This window comes from Octodon degus, unplaced genomic scaffold (assembly GCF_000260255.1).
Source record: "Octodon degus isolate 3935 unplaced genomic scaffold, OctDeg1.0 scaffold00077, whole genome shotgun sequence".
Lineage (NCBI taxonomy): Eukaryota > Metazoa > Chordata > Mammalia > Rodentia > Octodontidae > Octodon > Octodon degus.
Genome location: NW_004524653.1, coordinates 4,181,990 through 4,204,546, shown reverse-complemented (window position 1 = coordinate 4,204,546; position 22,557 = coordinate 4,181,990). Strand labels below are relative to the sequence as shown.

At 46.9% G+C, this 22,557-nt stretch overlaps 1 protein-coding gene across 13 annotated transcripts in view; it reads right to left on the bottom strand.

Moving 5' to 3' along the window:
* The window catches only part of Bcas1 (breast carcinoma amplified sequence 1), a 112,829-nt gene that overhangs the window by 17,122 nt on the left and 73,150 nt on the right, over positions 1-22,557 (bottom strand). For 8 of the 13 annotated variants that reach the window (XM_023720713.1, XM_023720712.1, XM_023720715.1 and 5 more), the window contains 2 exons: positions 14,841-14,882; positions 5,644-5,817 (listed from right to left, as the gene is read on the bottom strand). The exons of 2 other annotated variants lie outside the window; for them this stretch is intronic. In XM_023720713.1, coding sequence (XP_023576481.1) covers positions 5,644-5,817; positions 14,841-14,882 — 216 coding nt within the window. The remainder of the gene's footprint in view (positions 1-5,643; positions 5,818-14,840; positions 14,883-22,557) is intronic. 3 more of the 13 variants (XM_023720722.1, XM_023720716.1, XM_023720724.1) reach the window with 1 other exon arrangement.

The following is a 22,557-nucleotide window of genomic DNA, read 5'->3' as shown; positions in this document are numbered from 1 at the left end:
CATAAATTTCATTTAATGACAAATATATTCAGGAAACATATGCCCAAGTTCTATGTAAGTTAAGTATTAATCTTCTTGTCTCTGCCTGGTCGTAATTTTAGATGAAGAGAGCTCAACACATAAAAATGATATTCCCACAGAGCATCTTACTTAAAGAGTTGCAGAGATGGAGCCCACAGTTGTCCTGTGTAGTGGTTCATGCATCCTGTCAACTCAAAAAGTTTAAAAGCTTAACTAAGAAACTCAGCGGGTCTCTATCTGAGGGTGTAGAGGACATGCCCTATGGAGACCATTTACACTCTAGGATGTTGTCGTGGTTGATTTATTGTGTCAACTTGAAAAGTTTAGAAGCTTAACTAAGCCACTTACCAGGGGCCCTGGGCGCTCACTTTGCCAACATCCTGAGCCCGTGCAGGAGGACAGCTCAGAGGTGGAGTGAGTGCGGCACCCACCCTAGGGCGGGTCGCCTGTGTACGCTCTAAGGGAGGGAAAGAGGCGTGCTTGCCTCCTTTTCGCTCTTGTTGCTTTTGCATCTTCCACTGCCATGAACTGCTGTCCTCTGCCCTGTGCCACTTTGCCTTCGAACCAGCTGATTACAGACTGAAACCTCCACAAAGTTGGAGCTAAATGAACCTTCCCTCCTTTAACTTTGGGCCCTGGGTATTTTGTCACAGCAACGACAGAGAAGTAACTAACACCTCCTGCCTCCAGTGATCCTCAAAGAAGGCAAGCAGCAGAGGCTTAGGATGCAGCGGTAATGTGGGAGTAAAGGCGAGCTGTAGAAACAGAAATGAATACAAAACACACGCCTGCCTGAGCTCCGGCTTTGCAGCTGGCATCTGGAGGCAGGCCGCACATTGCTTAAACCTGCTTGAGCCTCCCAGGCCTGGTCCTCACACGGAGGGTGCGAGTTTCATGGGGTTTCTGCATGAATGGATGAGAGTATGCACATGTACTTAGCCCTGCCCACCACACCCCAAGCACCCAGGGCACCCGCAGGGGCCGTGAAGGGGACTGTCAGCAAGGCCCAGTGACTGCAGTGCCCTGGTAAGGGAAGGAGTGGGGGCAAGCTCTTGGCCGAGGTGGGAGCTGCCCACATAAACGGCTTTTTCATAAATCCAAATAAATTCCACTTTTAGAAACCTTAAAGGGCAAATCAGCATTAATATTTTCATGCCCAGGGAAAAAAGTTGAGATCAAGAACTTTGGCTGGAAGACTGCTGATTTTGTTTAATCATTACCATTCCAAATTACCTTCTTTTCCCCTCCAGGTTTTAAATTTCACAGGTTTTTATTAAACTTATTTGATTCAACGTAGTCAGCAAAACCCTCTCTGATGGGGCTGGAGAGATGGCTCAGTGGTCTAAAGCACCTACTTGAAACAAGCTTGGTAAAGCACAGGGACCGCGGTTCGATCCCCAGCACCACATGCCAGCCAGACCCGCCCCCTGGTGGGCTGAGCTGGCCACACACACACACACAATAAATAAATGTAATAAATAAATAAATATTTAAAAAAAAAAAAAAAACCCTCTCTGAGTTCTTGGCTGTCTCTTCACTGGGGCCTTTCATGGTTCCCGAATTAAGCTCACAGTCTTTCACGAAACCCAATAATGTGTCCCCACCAAGCTTTTCTTGTAAAACTATTAGTGCAGAGAAAAAGCCAAGCAGAGGATTAAACAGAATAGTAATGTGAAAAATCTGACTTTTTTTTTTTTGGTGGAACCAAGGATTGAACTCAGGCCCTTGCGCTTGCCAGGGAAGCGCTTATTCCACTGAGCCATCTCCCCGGCCCCTGAAAAACCAATCTGGAGGAGGAATGCATTTTTCAAGTACAAGGTGTTATTATACTGACAAATTATAACTTTGAAATGCATATATTTCTACCTACCACCTGCGTGATTTCAAATCTGACTGCCTGGACTATAGACACAGGAACACAGTGTTTGGCCTACTTGTTTTATAAAAATATGCCAGCACTTCAAATACTTGGTTTCTTCACATATAGCTGAATGAATATATCTGAGAATTGTGTCCTGTTCATGGTGTGACGTATGTCTTAGATGTTCCTTACAATTACTCTGGAATCCTGTAGAAACTTGTAGAGCATTTGCAAAGAGATACATCCGCATAGATTAAATGCAGTGCTAGACTTTCGGAGGATTCTGTTTTCTTTGACTCGAAATATGATTATTGTGGGTCCTCAAAAGATACTCTTTTTATTTTTATCTTAAGTTAACATCTGGAAAGAAAATGATCTCTGGAGAAATGGATCAGGCAAAGCATTTTTTTTTTTTTTAAACCCCTGAGCTGAGAGTCTCTTTGCCATGGAATACTAAACTGTGTTACCTAGAAAAAAACCTAAGGAGAGACAGGCTAGAAAATAAATGATGGGATGAGTGAAGAAATTGAATATAAAACAGAGGTCTTACAGTGGAGTTTTCTTTTCTATTAATAGTTTTTAAAAGCATATTTTGGGGGCTGGTGAGATGGCTCAGTGGTCTAAAGCACCTACTTAGAACAAGCTAAGCTAAGCTAAGCTAAGCAAAGAGCAGGGACCGTGGTTCAATCCCCCAGCACCACATGCCAGCCAGCCCTGCCCCCTGATGGGCTGAGCTGGCCACACACACACAAAATAAATAAATAAATAAACAAATGAATAGATAAAATTAAAAAAAGCATATTTTGCTAACATCTAAAATTAGTTTAAAGGACCAGCCAAATAGCTCAGCATATTAAAGTACCTGCAAGCAAGCACAGGGGCCAGGGTTCGATCCCTGGGCCTGCCGTGCCGGCCCTGCCCCCGGGGCATGCTGAGATGGCAGTTGTGACTGGGTGTGGTGGCATGCCTGTAACGCCAGCTCTTGGGAGGCTGGAAGTAGGCAGATCGCTACGAGTCTGATCTAGTAGTGAGACCCTGAACACCTTGTAGACCCTTCCCTAAGATACAAATAAATAATAAAATAAAATAAAATTAGTTCAAAACAGTCCCTTAGTTGGCCCAAGCCCCCTCTCTTCCCCAAGCCCTTAGTGGTCAGTCAGAGGCTGCCTCTGTTTTTAAGAGGCGCCCCGTAGAGCCAGAACTCTTAAGTCAACTTGGAAGCAATGACCATGTCACTGAGAAGCGTTTCCTGAAAATAACTGCTGGCACGACTTTTAGGACCGTACCCCATGGGGGTGTTAATGCCCAGGCTGAAAGGGGGTTTCTGAGGCTCTCCACGCAGGTGAGGAAGGTGAGTGAGATCATGCACGTGGGATGTTTCCGGCGCACTCACTGAACACAGTGGGAGTTAGACAGTAAGCACCAGGTTTCTTCCTTGGGTTTTACTGCGGCTGAGGACAGAGAGCGCACCTGTTCACGCCCCTGTTGCAGCCCGGGAGCCTGGAGTATAGTGGGCACTCAGTGATTCTGTGTTGAACAACCGAATGGATAAAATGCAAAACACTAAAACCAAGAGAAACGTCCGTAGCGTAGTGTCCATCTGTGTATCAAAGGATCGGGCATGAAGGGTGCAGTAGCTCTGCGTAGAGGCTGCGCACCCCACACCGGAGGGAGGGCTCGGAGGGTAAGCGGGTGGGTGGGGCTGGCGGGGCGGGGGCTCCCGGGCAGCTGGCACACTGGGAACCCCACGCGTTTTGTCTGCGTGAAGTAATCATGATGTTGGTATTATGTTTGAAGGAACAGAGAACATAGACAATGTTTAGGATATCTGGAATGTTAGAGGACATCCTGACAGTCACAGGTGCTTTGGGGCAGAGTTTAAACATTAAAAAGAAAAAACAATGGTCATGTTCTCAGGAGCAGTAGGTCCTAGAGCCATGGGCACAATGAGACACGTCTCTCTGATCCCTGAGGATTTCTTGGGAAGAGTGAGCTCACTTTCCTTTATCCTACGGAAGACTTTTTTTTTTTTTTTTTTTTTTTTTTTTTTTTTTTTTTTTTTTTTTTGAGGCAGGGGCTTTTTTTTTTTTTTTTTTTTTTTTTTTTTTTGAGGCAGGGGCTCACTATGTAGCTCAGGGCGGCACTGAATTCACTATGTAGAACAGGCCAGTCTTGAGATCACCAGGATCCTCCTGCCTCAGCCTCCCAAGTGCTGGCATTACAGTTGTGAGCCGCCACACCTGGCCAGAGGACACTTCTTGTGTATTTTTTTTTTTTTTTAACCTCAACAGTTCAGACTTATTCAATTTGTGTTGCTAGCAAGCGGCAGCTCCGGGGGATCAACTTAAATGTTGTAGAACTTGATCCAAACTTTAGAATTTATTGGGGACAGATGCTGTGAGTGGCTTAGAGGTCTTTGCATATTTTATTGGGAGCGCCTTGTATTTTCCTGTCATTTAAGTTAAGTGAGCTACACATGGGTTACTTGGAAGACTCGCTCCACTTGCCCTCCACCCTCATATTGCTCAACACTGTACAAAAGAGGAAAGCTGACCCCCTCAGTATGCCAATGAACTACTGGAGGATCCCTTCCATTGCTGACACGAGTGGCCAGAAAAAGGCTCCGGGCTCTTCTCTCCCTGCTCCCCGCATTGTGAAAAAATTGGTTTAAAAAGCGCCAAATGGCACAGCCGAAGGCCGTCAACACAGATGAGGGCTCAGCCATTCAGAGCTCCCACTGCCTTCTTAAAATACTTTTACTCCGTGTGAATCTAACAGGAGAAGAAAATAATTCCTGCCAACAATTTCTAACATAATTATTTTTAAAACATCTCAACTCTTACTGGCAAGGGTTTTGTTTTGTTTTGTGGACTAAAAAGAACTGTTTTAACAGGCTGATCTTGTAAAATTAAAGAATGGCTCTCTCCAAGGATTAAACTTCCCACTACTCCTAAATATAAAGGCATAGAATAATGAAATTCTTGTTTTTCATTAAAAGAGAATTAAATGAGGGGCCTGTTGGCTGAGTTTTTATTTTTGGTCACCCAACTGATTTAGGTTTTGCTGCACTGTGTTATCTAAGTTCCTGGTTATGTAAATCTTTAATGTACATCACGCTTTGTAGGTATCAGAAGATTCCCATCCACATTCTTTCCCCATTCTACAAATCAAAGATCTGAAACGCTCACTAAGTTGTCTATACATTCACTATAAGAACATTACGTTAGCATGTCCTTGTTTGGATGCTCGATGCCAGCTTCATCTAATTAGTCATTGCTCATCTGACACCTTCAGAATTTCTGCCACCTCAGTCAACAGTTTGGGCCATAAGATGGCTTATGTTCTTTATGTAAATACAAGTATTTTCAAAGGAAAGTTTCTACCATTCTCATACTGGGAAAAACAGCATCCTTTGCCACCAACGGAAGGAAACTTTAAACTCAACTAAAAGCAAAGAACATGAACTATTCCTTAGTGGTAGGGGACACTCTTGACTGCTGGAACTTAGGACCCAAGGCCGGCTCTTTCTTTTATTAAAAAAGAGAGCTACCCGGGGTTAAAGAAGAGTACAAGTCATCAGCTGAGACTCCGCTACGGCTGCATCGCCGGGAGGGAAGGCGTTTCTCTGAGCACAATTCACGTCCCTTTCTGTCTTACATATTCCACCTAAAATCACATCTCATCCCGCCCGTGGCACCATCTTCATTCTTGGAAGCTGGGCTAGCTGTGTCCCTTCCCCATACTAGAAGAAAGTGGCTTACTACTTGTCTGAAGAACGCCATCAGGGAGGTCCGCCGGGGCTCGCCTTCTGCTCTTTTGCGTCTTCCTTCTGCAGGTTCGGGTGGGGCCTCTCTTTCTCCACTGAGCTCCCCTGTGGGCAGGGTTGACTCTACCTCCTCAGACTGTACAGGCTCTACCGGTGATTCACACACCACCTGGATTGTTTTGCCAGGTATTGAAAGAATGAAAACCAAAAATAATAACAACAAAAAACCCCTAGAACCCCAAATCCATCCCCCAGAATGTGTTTTAGAAAGGTAGCCCTGGCTGCCCCCGGTCCACGAGATAGATGCAGGACAGCACTGGAAGCTGCAGCAGAAGCTAGAAAATTGATCAAATGTGTGTAGGTGGCACTGGGCCTCAAGGCCTAAAGCAAACAAGCTACCTCAGTCCTGAGAGCAACATCCTGTGGGGTTCAGGTCAGCTATTAGTTGCTAGGCAACCCTGCATCAGGTGTTACTAACTGCAAAAGTATAAATAAACAGTAGGTTTTGTTGTGTGTTGAGTTAGTCTCGCCTATCAGGCAGAGCAGCAACCACCTAGCCCAGCTTTTATCTGCTTGTCTATCTTTTCTCACTCCTGCTGCCATTTTTCTCCAGGTAGAACTGATCGCAGGGAGACTGATGGATCCCTACAGGACTGACTCTTAGGATTGCTTCTGCACAGCTACATCTTGGTGTACCAACACTCCTATGGGATTGTCAGCTCCAAGAGGCCGGTTTCTGAACAGTGGACAGACAGACTGATGGGGAAATGGCAGACTCCTTCTCCCTGAAGGTACAGGGAGGAGGTCCCCTTTGGGATCTGCCCTTCCATTCCTATAGGCCCAGCTCTTTAGTCTGGGCACGCAGGCACCTGGCGTGTAGAGAAATCAGGAAGAACCATTTTCTTGAGCTCAGCCTTGGAGATAGTGATGGTGACCCTTTCCATTCCTCACCCTAGTCCCCTGTAACCATGGAGACACTGTCCTCCCTGTAGAAAGAAGTACGCAAGACCCCTTTGGTTTCCTACCTTTGGCTTCTTCAGTAACTCCTTTTCCAACTCACCAGTCACTTGCCAGTGCTACTTAGCTGATGTTTTCAGAATGAGCTATCAGCAGAGTGGACTTGACCTCAAGGGTACATGGCAAGAGTGATATGGTCCCTGCAATGTACTTGTGGTCTCTGTCTTCTAAGCATCCTGGGGGGTGGTGAAAGGCAGGCCAGCACCTAGGGCTTGGATGAAGGCTCCCCTCACCCACACTCTGACCCCGGCGGTTATCCCCTGGCAGTGCCCCATGACATTTGTGTGGGCCTGGGTACTGCTGGGACAGTTTCTGTATTTAGAATGGTCTCTCCAGCTCTTACTGGCCAGGGGAGAGTTTTATGATTTCTTTCTCTCCTCAGGCAGGGCTGGAAAACTGCCCTCAAACCTAGCCCTGCGCCTTGTTTCATTGGGCCCAAGCTAAAAATGTTTTTTACTTCTCCAAAGGGTAATAAATTTTATTTTCAAAGATGATAAGTATGGAATGGAGGAAAAAGATGGCCTACAAAAGCCTAAAGTATTTACTGTTTGGCCACATGTTTTCTATCCCTGCCTATAACAACAGCACTCCCAGATGTCCTAATAGAGAAGAACCCTTCTTCTCCATACCATTAACAGACAGGCAGGCATGCATCAGCAGATCCACAGGCAGCGCACCCTGCAGTTTGGCCAGTGAATCACAGCAGCATCCTTGCCCCACATTTCTTATGGGATTGACATGATTTCTAGTACTTTCTCTTTGTAATCAAAGCTCTGACTTGGGTAGTTAGAAACTCAAAGTCCTTCTCAGGCAAAGCAGAGGACAGCAGCGTGGAGGGTGCAGACCCAAGAGAAGCACAAGTGGGGCACCAACTGCCACGGCTGCAGCCAAGCCCTGCCGTCTAAGGAGCTTGGACAAAGACATGGAATTGGCTAAACAGGCCCTGCTTGTGGGTCAGGCTCGCCGGCTGGGCTGTGGCTTGACTCAAACCTGGCTTGCGGAGTCAGGGCCAGACTGCGGCCACGTAAGGGACTAGGGTTGGTGGTCGCTGTGGATTTCCAGGTCCAGGCCTGTGTTACCGAGGTAGCACTTCTGGGAAAGGAGCACAGGCCTGAAGAGCCCTTGGCTAAGCCTGAGATGCAGGCAGCCATGACACACACGCTCCGGAGCAGCTGCCTGGCTCTATATCTCGTCTTCATCCCGAGGGGGCTTAAATTAAAATTAGTGGGAAATGCCACCACGCTTTTGTACATCAGAAAGCTGTGCTGAGGTTTAAATTAGGTAGCGCGCATCAAGTTCTTGGTACGGTGCCCGACACGTCGTACACAGCTAATACTAGAGGCTACTATTTGTGTTAGACTTATTTACTGCACGAACATGAAGGATCTGGAATCACCCCCCACACCTAAATCCATTAGTCAGGTGGCTCTTTACTATGTCTTACTGTACCTCAGACTGCACAAGATAATTTATCTATAACCTCAGACATTGTTATAAAGACAGCTCAGGAAAGATAACATGACACCTGTTTTACAAACAGAGAACGTGAATGGGTGAAGGACTCTGGCTAAGGTCACAGCCCGGGAAGTGGTGCGTCATTTCAAGGGACGGCATTCTCTACCAGCAACCACCTATCTAGTTGTGGATTGTCCAGTGAGGACATGGAAGGCAATGTCACAAGCAGGATGTTTTGGGATTTTTTTCCCCCAGTGACTTAAAAATGTCTCTAAGAGTTCTGAATCTTTCTATCTTGGCTATCATCCTTAGTGTCATCTTTTCATTTACTGCTTCATAGTGATAAAATAGCTGCCATCATTCCAGACATCATATCTGCAACTCAAAGTCCTGAAACAGATGGAAGATTGCAGCAAAGGATTCACTTCAAATATAACTTCTGGATTTTTGATTCCCTATTTCTGGGGACAGAAATTTCTCAGGTCATATCCAAGTCACATCTTTACTCCTAGGTTAATTACTGGTGAAGTAAATGTGATGACTGGTTCAGGCCAGTGACCACCGAGTAGTCTGGAGATGATAGCTAGCAGCCTTGCCCATCATCAAAAGCAGAAGGGTAGAAGAATGAGAGCTGGCTCTTAGGATGGTAAGGATCAGGACTTGACTGCTGACCCTGGCTTCAGAACCGTTCTAACTCTAAAGCAGTATGTGCTCTTATGTACAAGAGAAAAATCACACCTACATTAAAATGATGAGATTGTATACTGGCAACTTTGTAAAACAACCTTATGTGAATGACAGCAACACCCTCTCTAGGAACTTTCTGAGTGTTCAGAGGTGTCAACTCATAAATTTTAGGCCACAAGTCTATTCTCCAACACACAAGTGTTTCACTAAGCAAAATAAACTGGGCTTCTAGTGACTTCCATTGGCTCTGAAGTCCAGCCAAGAAACTGGCTTTCAGTAGTCAAGGGAAATCCGGTGTGGAGACCAGGACAATCTGGACTAAGGAAGGATCTGATTTGCATGTGCAGACAGAAGAATCCAATCTTTCCTTGGATTTCCTTCCAGGCTCCAGCCTTGGAAAAAGTCATTCCCTATTTACAAGACACGACTGGATCTGCACAATTTAGTTTTTGGCTGGATGGCTATAATGAAAATCAGATTGGTGCTACACATTGTTATTTGGTGCTATAATTTGGAAGGAAATCCGTGGCTTAACCTCATGAGGGGATGTGGTGCACGCTGTGTGCAGAAGGGTGGACGACTAACACAGACAATACATATCTCAGGAAAGGCTTTTACTCATTTTGCGAGTTTCACCCCATACTCCTGCTTGAATGTGTTTTGTACAGTTTTTACTTGGGCTGTGAAGCTTGAAAACTAATTGAGAGCAAAATAAATATCCTCTATTTAAACTTTACCCCCTCCCCTCAAATAATAGTGGTGACATTTAAGGTTTTTTTTTTTTTTTTAAATAATATGATTATTTGATTATACCCAGGCTTCCATATCTTCTTTGCCCTCCAGTAACGATTCTCACCCATCGGCTAACAGAATGCACAGCTTGCTCCGGGGGCATAGCACCCCTCATTTTAAGGCTGTGTGATTTGGGTGAAGCTGACTGAAAAGATCTGAGCCAGCTGACATGATTTAGCTCCCTGGGCGTGCTGGTCTGGGACTGGGGTGTGTCCTCTTCCCCATTACTGCCCCTGCCCGTCTGGACTCCCAGCCGTGTGACAGGCTGTCCCTGCAGCGTGAGCTGCTCGGGTGAAGACCACATCTGAGCAGGAGGTTAGGAGCTAACGAGCACGCAGCCCATGGCGCTGGTTTCTCTCTGCCACTGGAGATGCTAGTCCTTGTTAAGACTTGCTTCTCAAATCCAGGTTTCAGCTAAAAGGGGCCACGTGATGCAGTTATAGCTAACTTGTGGCTGACTTGTGGAGAGAGAGAGACAGTGAGAGGGAGAGACAGAGAGAGAGAGAGAGAGAGACAGAGACAGAAACAGAGAGACAGAGAGACAGAGACAGAGAGACAGAAACAGAGACAGAGACAGAGAGACAGAGAGAGACAGAGAAAGAGACAGAGACAGAAACAGAGACAGAGAGAGACAGAGAGAGAGAAAGAATCTTTGGTGCCTCAAGGCGCTGACACTGGGGGCCTTGTTGTCACTGCAGCACACCGTGGTACAAGCTGACTAAAAGAGCGGTGACCAGATTTGAGTCAACAAAGGAGAACAAATTCCAAGGCAAGTAAAAGTAATAGTCGCAGCAGACAAACTGCTCCTTTTCTCCGGACTGGGTAATGTTGGGAGCTGAAGGCATGGCCCAGCCAGGAAGGCGGGACTGAGGGAAAGTATGAATCAAGTCCTGTTTGAAACCAGTTTTATTTTCTGGGGAGTAGAGCCCATACATTCCTTTTGCTTTTCTGTCCAGGTTGAGCTGCGCTTTCTTTCCCTTAGGGCTGAAAGGTCACTTACTGCGTGAGGGAAGCCACAAAAGTCCTCACCTCCCCAATTTCATAGGTCATTGGAAAATGTCTACATTAGTTAGCTCGTAACTCAATCAGCTAATGGCCCAAATGTATTCAGACTACAAATGAAAGCTTCAATAACTGGTATAGTCAAGTTAGATAGATGTTGTATCTGGTAGGATCAGGAAAGCAATAAATTTATTCTTGGAAAAGCAATAAATTTTATTGGGTTGTAAAACCTTTTTTTCCCTCTTTTTTCATGCAAACTGGGAAATGTTGAAGGCATCCTGACCTTCATTTGTGAATTATAAGTGGGGCTTACACTGATTAGCAGATTGATTTTGGAAACTTGTAGGTAGAGAAGTTAAAAAAAAAATGACCCCAAACCTTAACCATATTCTAGCCAGAAATCAGTAAGCGGTTAATCAGGAAAGCAATCTGGTTAAGCGTAGAACATGTCTGATTGTGAAGGTGTTCAGCGTGACAGCATGTTGTTCTGGTCATTAGGGGAGGAGGTTTGCTAACTGTTTTACACCTTCCTTCCCTTTACGTGGACAGCGAGCAGGCTGGGAAACCTGAAGTTCTACTATGCAATCTGATTGAGAAGGCCAGCAAGCACTCCCTCAGGAAGCTGCCTCCCATGTGCCAGCCAGTGAGGCTGGGCAGCCGCCTTCCGCTGCAGAAGGTCCTGCTGGCCATAGGGCCTTGGTGACAGGCACCAGGCTCCACCGTCCTCCTGACAGAGCAGCTCTAGCTGGTGGGTGATGGGATGGGAGTCACTGTGCTCTAATAAGACTTTGCAGACGTGGAAATTTGAATTGTATGTAATTTTCACAACCTAAAATGTTATTCTGCCCAACCATTCAAAAATATAAAAACCAGGCCAGCAGATAGCTCAGTGGACTAAAGCGCCTGCTTAGACAGGTACAGGGACTGGGGTTGGATCCCTGGTACCACATGCCTTGCCTGGAAGCCCTGCCCCTGCGACCTGCTGAGGCAATGACTGAGACGGCGTGGTGGTGCATGCCTGTAATCCTGGTGCTTGGGAGGCTGAAAACAGGAGGATCACTACACTACAAAGTCTGATCTGTGTAGTGAGACCCTGTAGACCCTGTACTAAATACATAAAATATAAGGGCCAGGCAAATAGCTCAGTGGATTAAAGTGCCTGCAAGCAGGTGCAGGGGCTAGGGGTTCAATCCCCGGGCCTGTCATTCCAGAGCAATTGAGACTGGGTGTGGTGACACACACCTGTAATCCTAGCACTTGGGAGGCTGTAAACAGGTGGATCACTACAAATCTGATCTAGTAGTAAGACTCTGAACACCCTGTAGACCCTTCTCTAAAACTAAAAAAAAAAAAAAAAAAAGAAGGAAAATAAACCATAAAAAAACCCCTAAAAACATAAAAACCAATCTTAACTCCACAAGCCGTATAAATGCAGGACATGGGCTGGAGCTGGTCTGCGAGCTGTCGCCTGCTGACTCCCGGCTTCCTGAGTTTTCCCTATAATCCAGACTCAGAAGTACCATAGATGAATCACATTCATTACCTCACCCAACTCTACCAAGAACTACCAGGTTCCACTGTAGGCTCCACTGTCCTCTCCACTTCATAGGCGGGCAAACTGAGTGGGGCCACAACCTGGGGATGACGAGGCCAACATCCTGACTGTTGGGCCTCGTTCTGTCCCAGCGTGGGAGATTAAAAGATGAAATATTGAAACTTAAAAATAAAAATGTAATTTGTGGGGCTAAGCAATTTATTTTATTTTATTTTTTTTAATAAATTGGGTAATCCATACTTTTTTTTTATATTTATTTATTACATTTATTTATTGTGTGTGTGTGGCCAGCTCAGCCCACCAGGGGGTGGGGCTGGCTGGCATGTGGTGCTGGGGATCGAACCATGGTCCCTGTGCTTTGCCAAGCTTGTTTCAAGTAGGTGCTTTAGACCACTGAGCCATCTCTCCAGCCCCAGGGGCTAAGCAATTTAAAGGAATGTTTTTTTTTTTTTTTTTTGGTAAACATCTTTAAAAATTTTTTTTTTATTGAGAAATAAATATGAATGAGACAGTTTCACAACTGATTAATAGGACAGTTTTGATAATCAATACATTGTACACTGTTATCTTCCTAGTTGTTATCCATAGTATAAGAAGCAGACAGGATATTCTGTCCAAACACTGTTAGTACACCTCTTTCTTCTCATTGAACTAAGTGAAAATAGCTGTAAATTTATCCTATTTTGAATGTATGGGCTCTACTCCCCAGAAAATAAAACTGGTTTCAAACAGGACTTGATTCATACTTTCCTCCACGCAGGTCCCCAAAGGGCTTCAGACTTTCACTCTCTAGAGCAGCGATGGTGAAACCTAAGAGACCGAGTGCCCAGACTGAAACCGCAAACCACTGTGAAGTGCCAACTCTGCAATTAAACCAGAATACTGAGATTTTAATTTAGAAAAAACCCTCAGGGCTGGGGAGGTAGCTTGGTGGTCTAAGTGTCTGCCTGGCAAGTGCAAGGACCTGAGTTTGATCCCTGGTACCACACGCCATGCGTGGTAGTGCATGCCTGTAATCCCAGCGCTGGGTAGGCTGAGACAGGAGGATCACTGTGAGTCTGAATTGCACAGCAAGACCCTGTATCAAAAAACTAAAAAAGGGGTCAGTGAAATAACTCAGTGGACTAAAGTACCTGCTTAGGCAAGCGCAGGGATCATGGTTTGATCCCTGGCAGCACATGCTGTGCCAGTCCTGCCCCTGATCACACTGAGCTGGCCACAGATTGTGGGTTTAGTGGCACATGACTGTAATCCCAGACCTGGGGAGGCTGAAAACAGGAGGATCACTATGAGTCCAAGCTTCAGAGTGAGACCCTGTAACAACCAAGACATTAAAAAAAAAAAAAATAAGGGACCAGGGAGATGGTTCAGTGGAATAAACACTTCCCTGGCAAGCACGAGAACCTGAGTTCAATCCTTGGTTCTGCCAAAAAAATAAAAAAATAAAAAAGAAGAAACTCATACACTAACATCTTTTCTTTAAAAAAATAATACATGTGCCACAGTTCATTACCACTTGTCTCAGGACATAATTACGAAGGTCCCACACTTTGTTGAGCTACTATGTTTGGTTCAAGAAAGAAAAGGAGAAAAGAATAGAGGGAAGGAATGGTAAGCAACAAAAGTAAAGATGAAAGAGAACTGTAACAAAACCATTCTTATTTCATTCCATATCACAGATAATGGACACTGGGGAGTTAGCTCAGCAGCAAGAGAGCCTGCCTGAGTAAGCACAAGGTCCTGAGTTCGATCCCTGGCACCACAAAACAAACAAGTATATCATGGATAACATTTCTGGAATGTGCTTGAGTTTTCAACATCCGTTCAGTGCCAATAACTAAGTAGAAATGAAAAACGCACACCCTGGCCGTGCAAGGAAACAGGAGACACCAGACAGTTGCAACCACGTTTTGCTTGGGCAAAGTGATCACGCTCCATGTTGGTCTGGAGACACTGTGAATTCACTGATCCGCATTTACCAAATGTTCCCAACGCTGCTCTTCCTTCTCGGCTGGGACCTGCTGTTTTTCTGGGCCTGAAATGCCTAAGGTCCATTCATTAATAATCTCTCTGGAAAGTGTTTCTAAGAAAAGACACATGATGGGAGTGCCTTGAAGGCACAGCCTTGACAGTTTGGGCCGGATTTCCAGAAGATGAAAGACGCCCAGTGTCTGGTCTTTAATCAGAACCAGAGAGGTGAAGCTAACCATGGAGTCAGCTCTCGGGCTGCGCACACAGTCTCAGCCCCTTCTGCTGCAGGTTGCTCAGAGGCAGCTTCCCACCCTGAGCACCACCGGAAGTTAGTAGGAACCCAGGTCACCAGGGAAATAAAGGGGAAGGAGAAATCGCCGCCGCCGCCGCCCGAGGGAGCAACATCAATTTCACTTTAGGAAGCCCAAAGTCATCCCTCCGTGCGGTCGACTCTTTCAGCCCCTAATGATAACGGACGATTAAGATGTGTGCTCTGATTTTGCATGTAATTTGCATTAACTCAATGCGAGTTACAAAATTTCATTCAGTGTCATCCTCGGTTGGTTGCTAGTCTAGGAAAGGGTGAAAGAGTCCACGGCAGATTAAGGACACCCAGAACATGCAAGAATGAAGGCTTTTGGCGGTGAAATGGCGATGACCCAACACACCAGAGATGAGAATGGAATGATTCTGCCCATGCATGTGTCACTTACGTTGTCCTCGGCACCTGTGGGGACTGATTCCTCTTTGACTGACTAAAGGAAGATAAAAACAAAAGCGAGAGTCAAGACGTAACCAAAATCAAAGCCGAAACAAACAAATAAAAACCAACTCAATGAAGATATTGAAGCAAAAGGGCTAGGGAGATAGCTCAGTGGCATAAGTACCTGCCTGGCAAGTGCAAGGTTTCAAGTTCAAGCCATACCAAAAAAAAAAAAAAAAAAAAAAAAAGACACAGACCCAAAGGATTTTTCTGGACAGCAGCCCGGTATACAGTTCTGGAATGCTGAATTGCTTATACATGGACCTTGTTCCAAAGAGGCATCTACAACTGCAAGCAGTATCACACGGTAATGTGAGTCATGTATTTTCAAAGCAACAAAGGGAAAATAAACACAGATGTAGCCAAGACACAAATGGAGCATGGAGCTGCTACCAAAATAACGAACCAGGAAGCCTCAGCTGTGGTTAAGCACCGCCTCTCCTTTTACACTTTCCAGCAGTGGATGAAAGAGGGAAGTGTTACGAACCGTGCCTTGCACAGATGAATGACCAGCTCAGGAGCGCTCTGAATTCCTCCCTGGCCCCTAAGGGCCATGTAGGCACTGCCCTGTCCTAGGTAGTGTCCCCCCAACTGCATCAGAGTCTGCCTCGTATACCAGCCCTCAGGCTAGACCATTTTCATTGTGCTCGAGTTCAGAGCAGCTCAGTCACTCTAGGAAGGGCCGGGAGGCTGGGGTCTGATGTGCCCATCCCAGTCACTGTTTTACTCCCTCAAATCATTCTGGAATGGCCAAGAGATGACCGAGCCCATCTACAGATGTCAATCCTGAGGTGACGTCATCTGCCGGCTCTAACTTGGGAGGTCACCTTTGTGTGTTTCCTTCTGTGGTTCTTAAGCTCTTCAGCGAGTGGTGTTGGTAGTTACAGATGATTTGACACACATTTAATAGATCTCAGCTCTTCTCCCATGAACAGAATACTGTACAAACGGCTTCAGCATGCGCACAGATGTTCTGTGTCTCATCTTAGACTCTGGGTGAAGAACTCTTTCCTGTATGCACTCCCACACCATACCTGCCTGTGCCACACCATTGGGAGGGGAAGAAGCAAAGTGGCATTTATAAATGTAGATTCTGTACTAGGTGCTTGGTATTCAGCCTCTTCCCTAAAGCTCACCCAAGCAGCAAGTACTCTGAGCTTCACGTACACAGCAGGGGACAGAGTAAAGCCCCGGATGAAGTTTAAACAGCTGGCTGGGGAAGAAGTGGCTATAGGAGTGGAGGTTCTCTCCTGCTGACATGACTTAGAGATCGAAATATGTATTCTGGTGGCCACGTGAGTGGCTTTTTCCACTACGAGACGCACTGCCTCTCTAGGTGAGATCTTCAGCTTGGACAGCGTACTCCCTGTGCTTTCTTCCCATCCTGGCATTGTCCTGAGTATGAGAAAGTCCCTGGAAAGCACTGTGGCATTTCTGGAAGCTTCAGATTGTCCCAAAATGGTAGCGTGTCCAGGAATTTTCAGGTAGACCCGCTTTGTTGGAACAATCTCTCTTGTCTCTGAGATAGTAAATGCTGTTTAACGCTATACACAGGAAAGTGATTAAATGATATTTATTTTATTTACTTAATTTTATTGTTCGGTACTGGGGATCGAATCCAGGACTTTCCCATTTAGTCTTTTTTTCTTTTTTGAGACAGTCTTGCTATGTCCTTCGGGCTGGCCTTGAGCTCATTAGAGAGCCCAGTTTGACCTTGAACTCCAGGTGATCTTCCCATCTCAGGCTCCTCAGTGCTGCGGGTGCATCACTATGTCCAGCAAAAATGTTTTATTTTGGGAATGAGTCCAGTTGAGGACATCTCAAACATCAATAATTTTCATAGCATCCCCAATTATTGGCATATTCATGTACCACCTTAATTTCCTTGATATTTTTCTTTAGGTTGACTGAATTCTTACCTAATATATATTTCAGAACAAAATCTCTTTTTTAAAATATCTTTTGAAGTGGCAGCCATCTCCCACTTGGCACCATGGCGGCCCTCAGACCCCTCATGAAGCCCAAGATCATCTGAAGGAGGACCAAGAAGTTCATCCAGCAGCAGTCAGAACGATGTGTCAAAATTAAGCACGACTGGCAGAAACCCAGAGGCATCGAGAGCAGGGTGCAGAGGAGGTTCAAGGGCCAGATCTCGATGCCCAGCATGGGTCATGGAAGTAACAGAGAGACCAGGCACAAGCTGCCCAGCGGCTTCCGGAACTTCCTGGTGTACAGCGTTAAGGAGCTGGAAGTGCTGCTGATGCGCGACGTGTCTTACTGCGCACATTGCTCACTATGTCTCCTTTTAAAACCACGAGGCCATCATGGAAAGAGCAGCCCAGCTAGCCATCCGGGTCATCCAACCCAATACCAGGCTGCGCAGTGAAGAAAACGAATAGACGGTCTGCGTGCATGTTTATTTGTGCTTCAGTAAAACCACAAAAATAAAATAATAAAATATCTTTTAATCTATGTATTTGGTACAGGGTCCTGCTACACAGCTCAGACTCATAGTGATCCTGTCTCAGCCTCCCCGGTGCTGGGATTACAGGCGTGTGTCACCATGCCTGGCTTCTAATCCCCGTAAGCTGAAGACTTTTCTAGATTACTTCTACATTGTGTTTGGAAGGTCTGTGAATTATGAGCATGGTACGGACAGCGAACTTGGGTAGGAACATCACAGGCAGTCAGGCAGGGGTGGGCCCTCTAGAGAGTCAAGATAAAAGGTGGATGCACTCAATGACTGTGACAAGACAGTGTCCGTGGCAGGCCAGGCCTCAAGGTAACAACAAAAGGACCAGGCCTGCCTCTCCCCGAGGGAGCCCAGCCCAATGCAGTCTAGGTGGGCGTCAGCGTCCCTAGTGGGCAGCCAAGACCCCTGGACCCTTCATCCGCCTGAGACTCTTTGCTCCTTCCATGTGCACTTGCTCCGTGACTTGCTTCCCGACTGGATCGATGTTACCTAAGCAGCTATACCTGCAATTGTATTGGTTGATCACAGCTGCGACCCATGTTGCACTCATGTGGTTGTGCCGTGTAAAACTTCCCTTGAGAAGTGGGGTCCTGGGCAACCCACTTTCTGGGTATCCCCTTCCATCCCTCTCAGACAGGAACTTTCTATCCCTCAGTAAATATGTCCTACTCTTAACTTCTGTTGTTTGTAGAATTCACTCTGTTTCAGAGAACACGAACTCGGTGTATCAGACATCTAACATGTTGGGAGTTATAATATCGTATCATATTTAGAGGTCATGATATAATCCATATATCAAGTAGATAGTGTGTGTGTGTGTGTGTGTGTGTGTGTGTGTGTGTGTGTCTGTCTGTCCAGTTCAGCCTGGCCTTGAGTCACTCTGTAGCGCAGGTTGGTCTTGAACTCACAGTGCTCCTCCTGCCTTCGCCTCCTAAGGGCTGGATTGCAGGCGAGTGCCACCTCCCCAAGCAGACAATTTTAACACCGCTGCAGATTATTTTAGGTTACCAAGCTGTGATGCGCGAGGAGATAATGTGAGTTGCAGGGCAAATCTCAGCGTCTCATTGTCCATAGGACAGTAACACACTGGCCCCTGGAAACAAGAACTCGAGGTCATGCTAACCTCAGCCCTCAGAGCCTGTAATTTGAGGTCTTTACTGTGTACATTTCGGCCTGGGTTAATGAGTCCACCCAGCTTGTAAACTTTTTAGGGCATTGTCTAAGTTGCTGATAAAAACCGCAGAATCGGGCCCAGGCCCAGATTCCGGAGCCTTCCACGCAATGTTTGCCTCCTTAATCAGCCTTCCTAGGTGGCTCGCAACCCTGCATTGTCTTAGCACCTGCAGAGAGCTGGAAAAACAAATAGTACCGCTGCCAACTCAGATAACAGTGAGGACTCCCTGCCAGGGGGCGCCTTGTCAGTCTGTGGCGTAAGGGCTCCTCACCGGGGTTCCAAGCCACAGCCTGGAAGGCACGCAGGCGGGGCTCCATTTGCAGGCCTCGGCTAGGATATCTGAGTCACGCTCCAGTCGAGGTTTCAGGAAGGGCTGCGCGCCCCCTACGGGCAGATGGCTGCACTGTAGCATCCGCACAGGGCTGGCTCCTGGCCAAGCCTACATCTCCGTTAGTCTGTATTTATTCCCTGCGAGGTTCCCTCCGTCAGCACACAATGACAAAGCCAAGCCTCAGGCTACTTCCTTTTCCTTATCCCGCGTCCTATTTGGAGAAAGCCCAAGGAGAGCAGAACCGGGAAAACCAGATTCCAATCCATCCTTTTGCACCGCCAAAGAATATCGGAGGGGCAGCCGAGAACCTGAGGCCAGGGGGTGGCTCGAATGCAAGCGAGCACAGGGAGTGCCCGGAAAGGAGCTCAGCGCACCTCAGGGTGTTCCCGAGGCCCTTGACCCTGCAGGAGGGCGCAGCCACTTCCCGTCTTCTCCAAGGGATGGGGTAGCAGGGGAATCTAAGACAGTCTGGGCCCTTTGACAACAGTAAGATTTCCAGTTTAAAAATCTTCAGGATTTTAGACATGAAGCCTGTTAAGAAAAAAGAAGGCCCTAAACAACGTCTGACACCACCATGGACTTGCCGAATAAGAGCTTCTGTGCAGTAGAGTGAGATCAATTCGTAAAAGGTCCTTGGAGGTGCATTTACACGGTCAAGCCACCAGGCATGCCAAGGGTGGCAGGTGTCCCAGGTCTCCTTCCCATCTCCTGGCAGCTGATCGGAGCTCCCTGACTTCACAGGGCTCTAGCACCTTTTCTACGAATCAGAGAATTGTATGCTCCTTCTTTTCCTCTCCTCCGCCTCCTCCTCCTCTGCCTCTGCCTCCATCCTCCAGTACTGGGAATTGAACCTAAGCTACATCCAATTTTTTTTTTTTTTTAATTTTGATACAGGGTCTCACTTAGATACTAAATTGCCTGAGCTGAGCTTGACCTTGAGCTCCTCCTGCCTCAACCTCTCAGAGGGCTGGGATTACAAGGGTATGCTACCAGACTGGGCTTGAATCCAAGGACCTTGTCTCTTAAGTGTTTTCAGAATTGCCCAGCCACATACCCAGGCTTAGTTGACCACAAATAATCCCAATGGGAAGGTGTAAAATTCCGTATTGGGAACAAATAGCCCAGGTGATGTGAGCCACACCGACGCTTAGGTTCTCTAAGTCTGTTTTGGCCAACACTGGGTGCTGTCCCTTTTAACCATCCACGGCATTTGGAACCTGGTGATTAATGCTGGACTGTAAACTTCATCACTCTTCTCTAGATGCTGCGTATGAATTTTTTTTTTTTCTTATTTGGTCCTCCTGGCACTTGAAAGAGACAGGTGCCACTGACTGGTTTCACTGTGGAGGAAGTAGAGGCTGAGGGGCTGAGGAGGTTGGGTGACATCGGAGGCCACATGGCTACTGTACACAGAAAGGAGGAAAAGGGCTGTTGTGGGGCTGTTCCAAATATATCACTAATTATGCACGTATGTGCATGGGCACGAATCCACACACAAACACACACACACACACAAACACACACCTGTGTGCGTGTGTGTATATCGTGTTCCTCCAAGGACAAGTTGGAGGGTGAGCGGTACCAGAAGCCACTCACAGGCCTCTAATCACATCCACATTTTGTCTGTATTTGAGGAAAGACGGCGCTGCTGCCGTTGCTCTCGGGCCCTTGCCGTACCTTAGGTGTCCTCACTCTACAATGAACGGTTTCTCCTAAGAGTGGGGGACGTGACAGAATCCTTATTTTACAGAAATGAAAACAGGGCTCAGATCTGTCCAGGGATGGCCCAGGCTTGCAGGGCCCCAGTCCCTGGATCTGTTACGCGAGGTTTGCCACCCACGAGAACCTTTAGCATTGTCCGTCCCACCTCACTCACTGGGCAGGTGAGGAAAAGTCCAGAAACCCAACACACCAAGAGTTTATGTGCCACGCAGTCAGTGGCAGCCTGGATTGCCTAAACCCGATCAAGAGCTTAGCTAATCCAGGTAATGGGATTGTAAGCATTTAAAACAAACAAACAAAACCCTGCAGTATAACTTGCGAGTGATTTCTTCACTAGTCGCTTTGCTTTCATGTTATGATAACTGCTTCAGCAACCCAGACTATAAACCAAAATAATGAATACTTTCATAGCATGGCATCTTCTGGGAATCAAACCCATTTCCGAGGTGCCTAACTACAGATGTACAAATTCTAAGATCAATTTGTGTAAACGTTTCTCAACGAAAAGAGAGAGAAGAAAGGTTAGGTTTGTTATCAGTAGAGATAAGACTTTCCTGGTGTTTTCCTGCGCATTTTAAAGAAAGTTTACCAGGCTGATTTTATCAGCACAGCCCATTTAGTTTGAAGAAAAGAAAACACAGGTTCTGGGTTCATTTCCTGCTAGGATTTAGCTCTGCACAGGAACTGAGGCTTGGAACAGGCAGGAGTTGGTTCACAGTCAAGTTTTCAATGCCGACTAATTAGCACAAACCTACACAAACACCTCAGTGAAAGGAAAGTCATTAAAATGCTGTCGCCTAAGGGGAAACTTTCCTATTTTACTTCCAGGTAGGATTTTTCCTTTAGATTAGGCGGGAGAGGGACACGCAGGGCATCAGTGATTTGATTGTGATTGCTCTTAAATTCATTATTTTTAAGACTCTATCAAAGATACAAAGGTACGGTCAGGGGAAGTTTCAGTCCACGCTCACCCGGCTCCAAGGCAGAGCAGCACAAGGTGGAGGACAGCTGTTCGTGGAGGTGGCAAAGAGCAGAGAGCAAAGGGAGTGGTGGCAGCTCAGGCAGCCAGCCAGCCTCTCTCTGCTCCTCACATTGTAATGCAGATTACCTGCACCAGGGTGGGTGAAGCCCCCACACAAACAATAATCAATCACAAACTCCAGGACTGCATGAGGCTTGGGGGGGGGGGGCAACTAGGCACAAATCACCACACCCGGAGACTATATCTCTTATAGCCTCCAGACACTGGCGAAGTATCCAGGCAGTAGTGGGTTAGGAACGTCCCCAAACTGCACAGTGCAGAAAGACAGCACAGCTACACGCTTAGTCCCCAGTCTCCTTCTTAGTCCCCACACACGCTTAGTCCCCGGGGGACGAGTGACGTGGGACTGGTGACCCTTTGCTGATTGCTTTTGTACCAGGTGGAGCACGAGGGCTTTCCTGGCAGAACTGCACTTCACTCTCGCTTGGTTTCTACTGTTCCTATTGTTCTACTGCGGCTTGCTTTTTACCACTGAGGAACGGGAGGCTCAGGCTCGCAGAGACAGACTGGAAGTCAGATCTGACTCCCAGCGTAACCCTTGCGTGCCCGCTCCTCCAGGTCTAGGCATTTGTCCACAGCGTGTGCGGCATTTGCCATCTTGCCTGTATTGGCCCCCCGCAGCAGCTGAAGCTGCTCAGATTTCCCTGCCGGAAAGCACAGCCTTCCTCTGACTTGCCTCCAGCTCCTGCTGGTGACTGGGCACTGTGGGGTGCTGGGCCAATGGGCCACGGCCGCTCATTCCTGCCAGCAGGGCTCCAGTGTGGGCTGTCTTGGCTGTGTTTTCCTCTGCACCAGCCTCTGCCTGGCCCCTCTCCTGCCTCCTGCCCTCTGTCCCTCCTTCCTTCCCACTGTCCCTCCCATCCCCCCTTTCCCACCCTTCTTTTCTTCCTTCCTTCCTTCCTTCCTTCCTTCCTTCCTTCCTTCC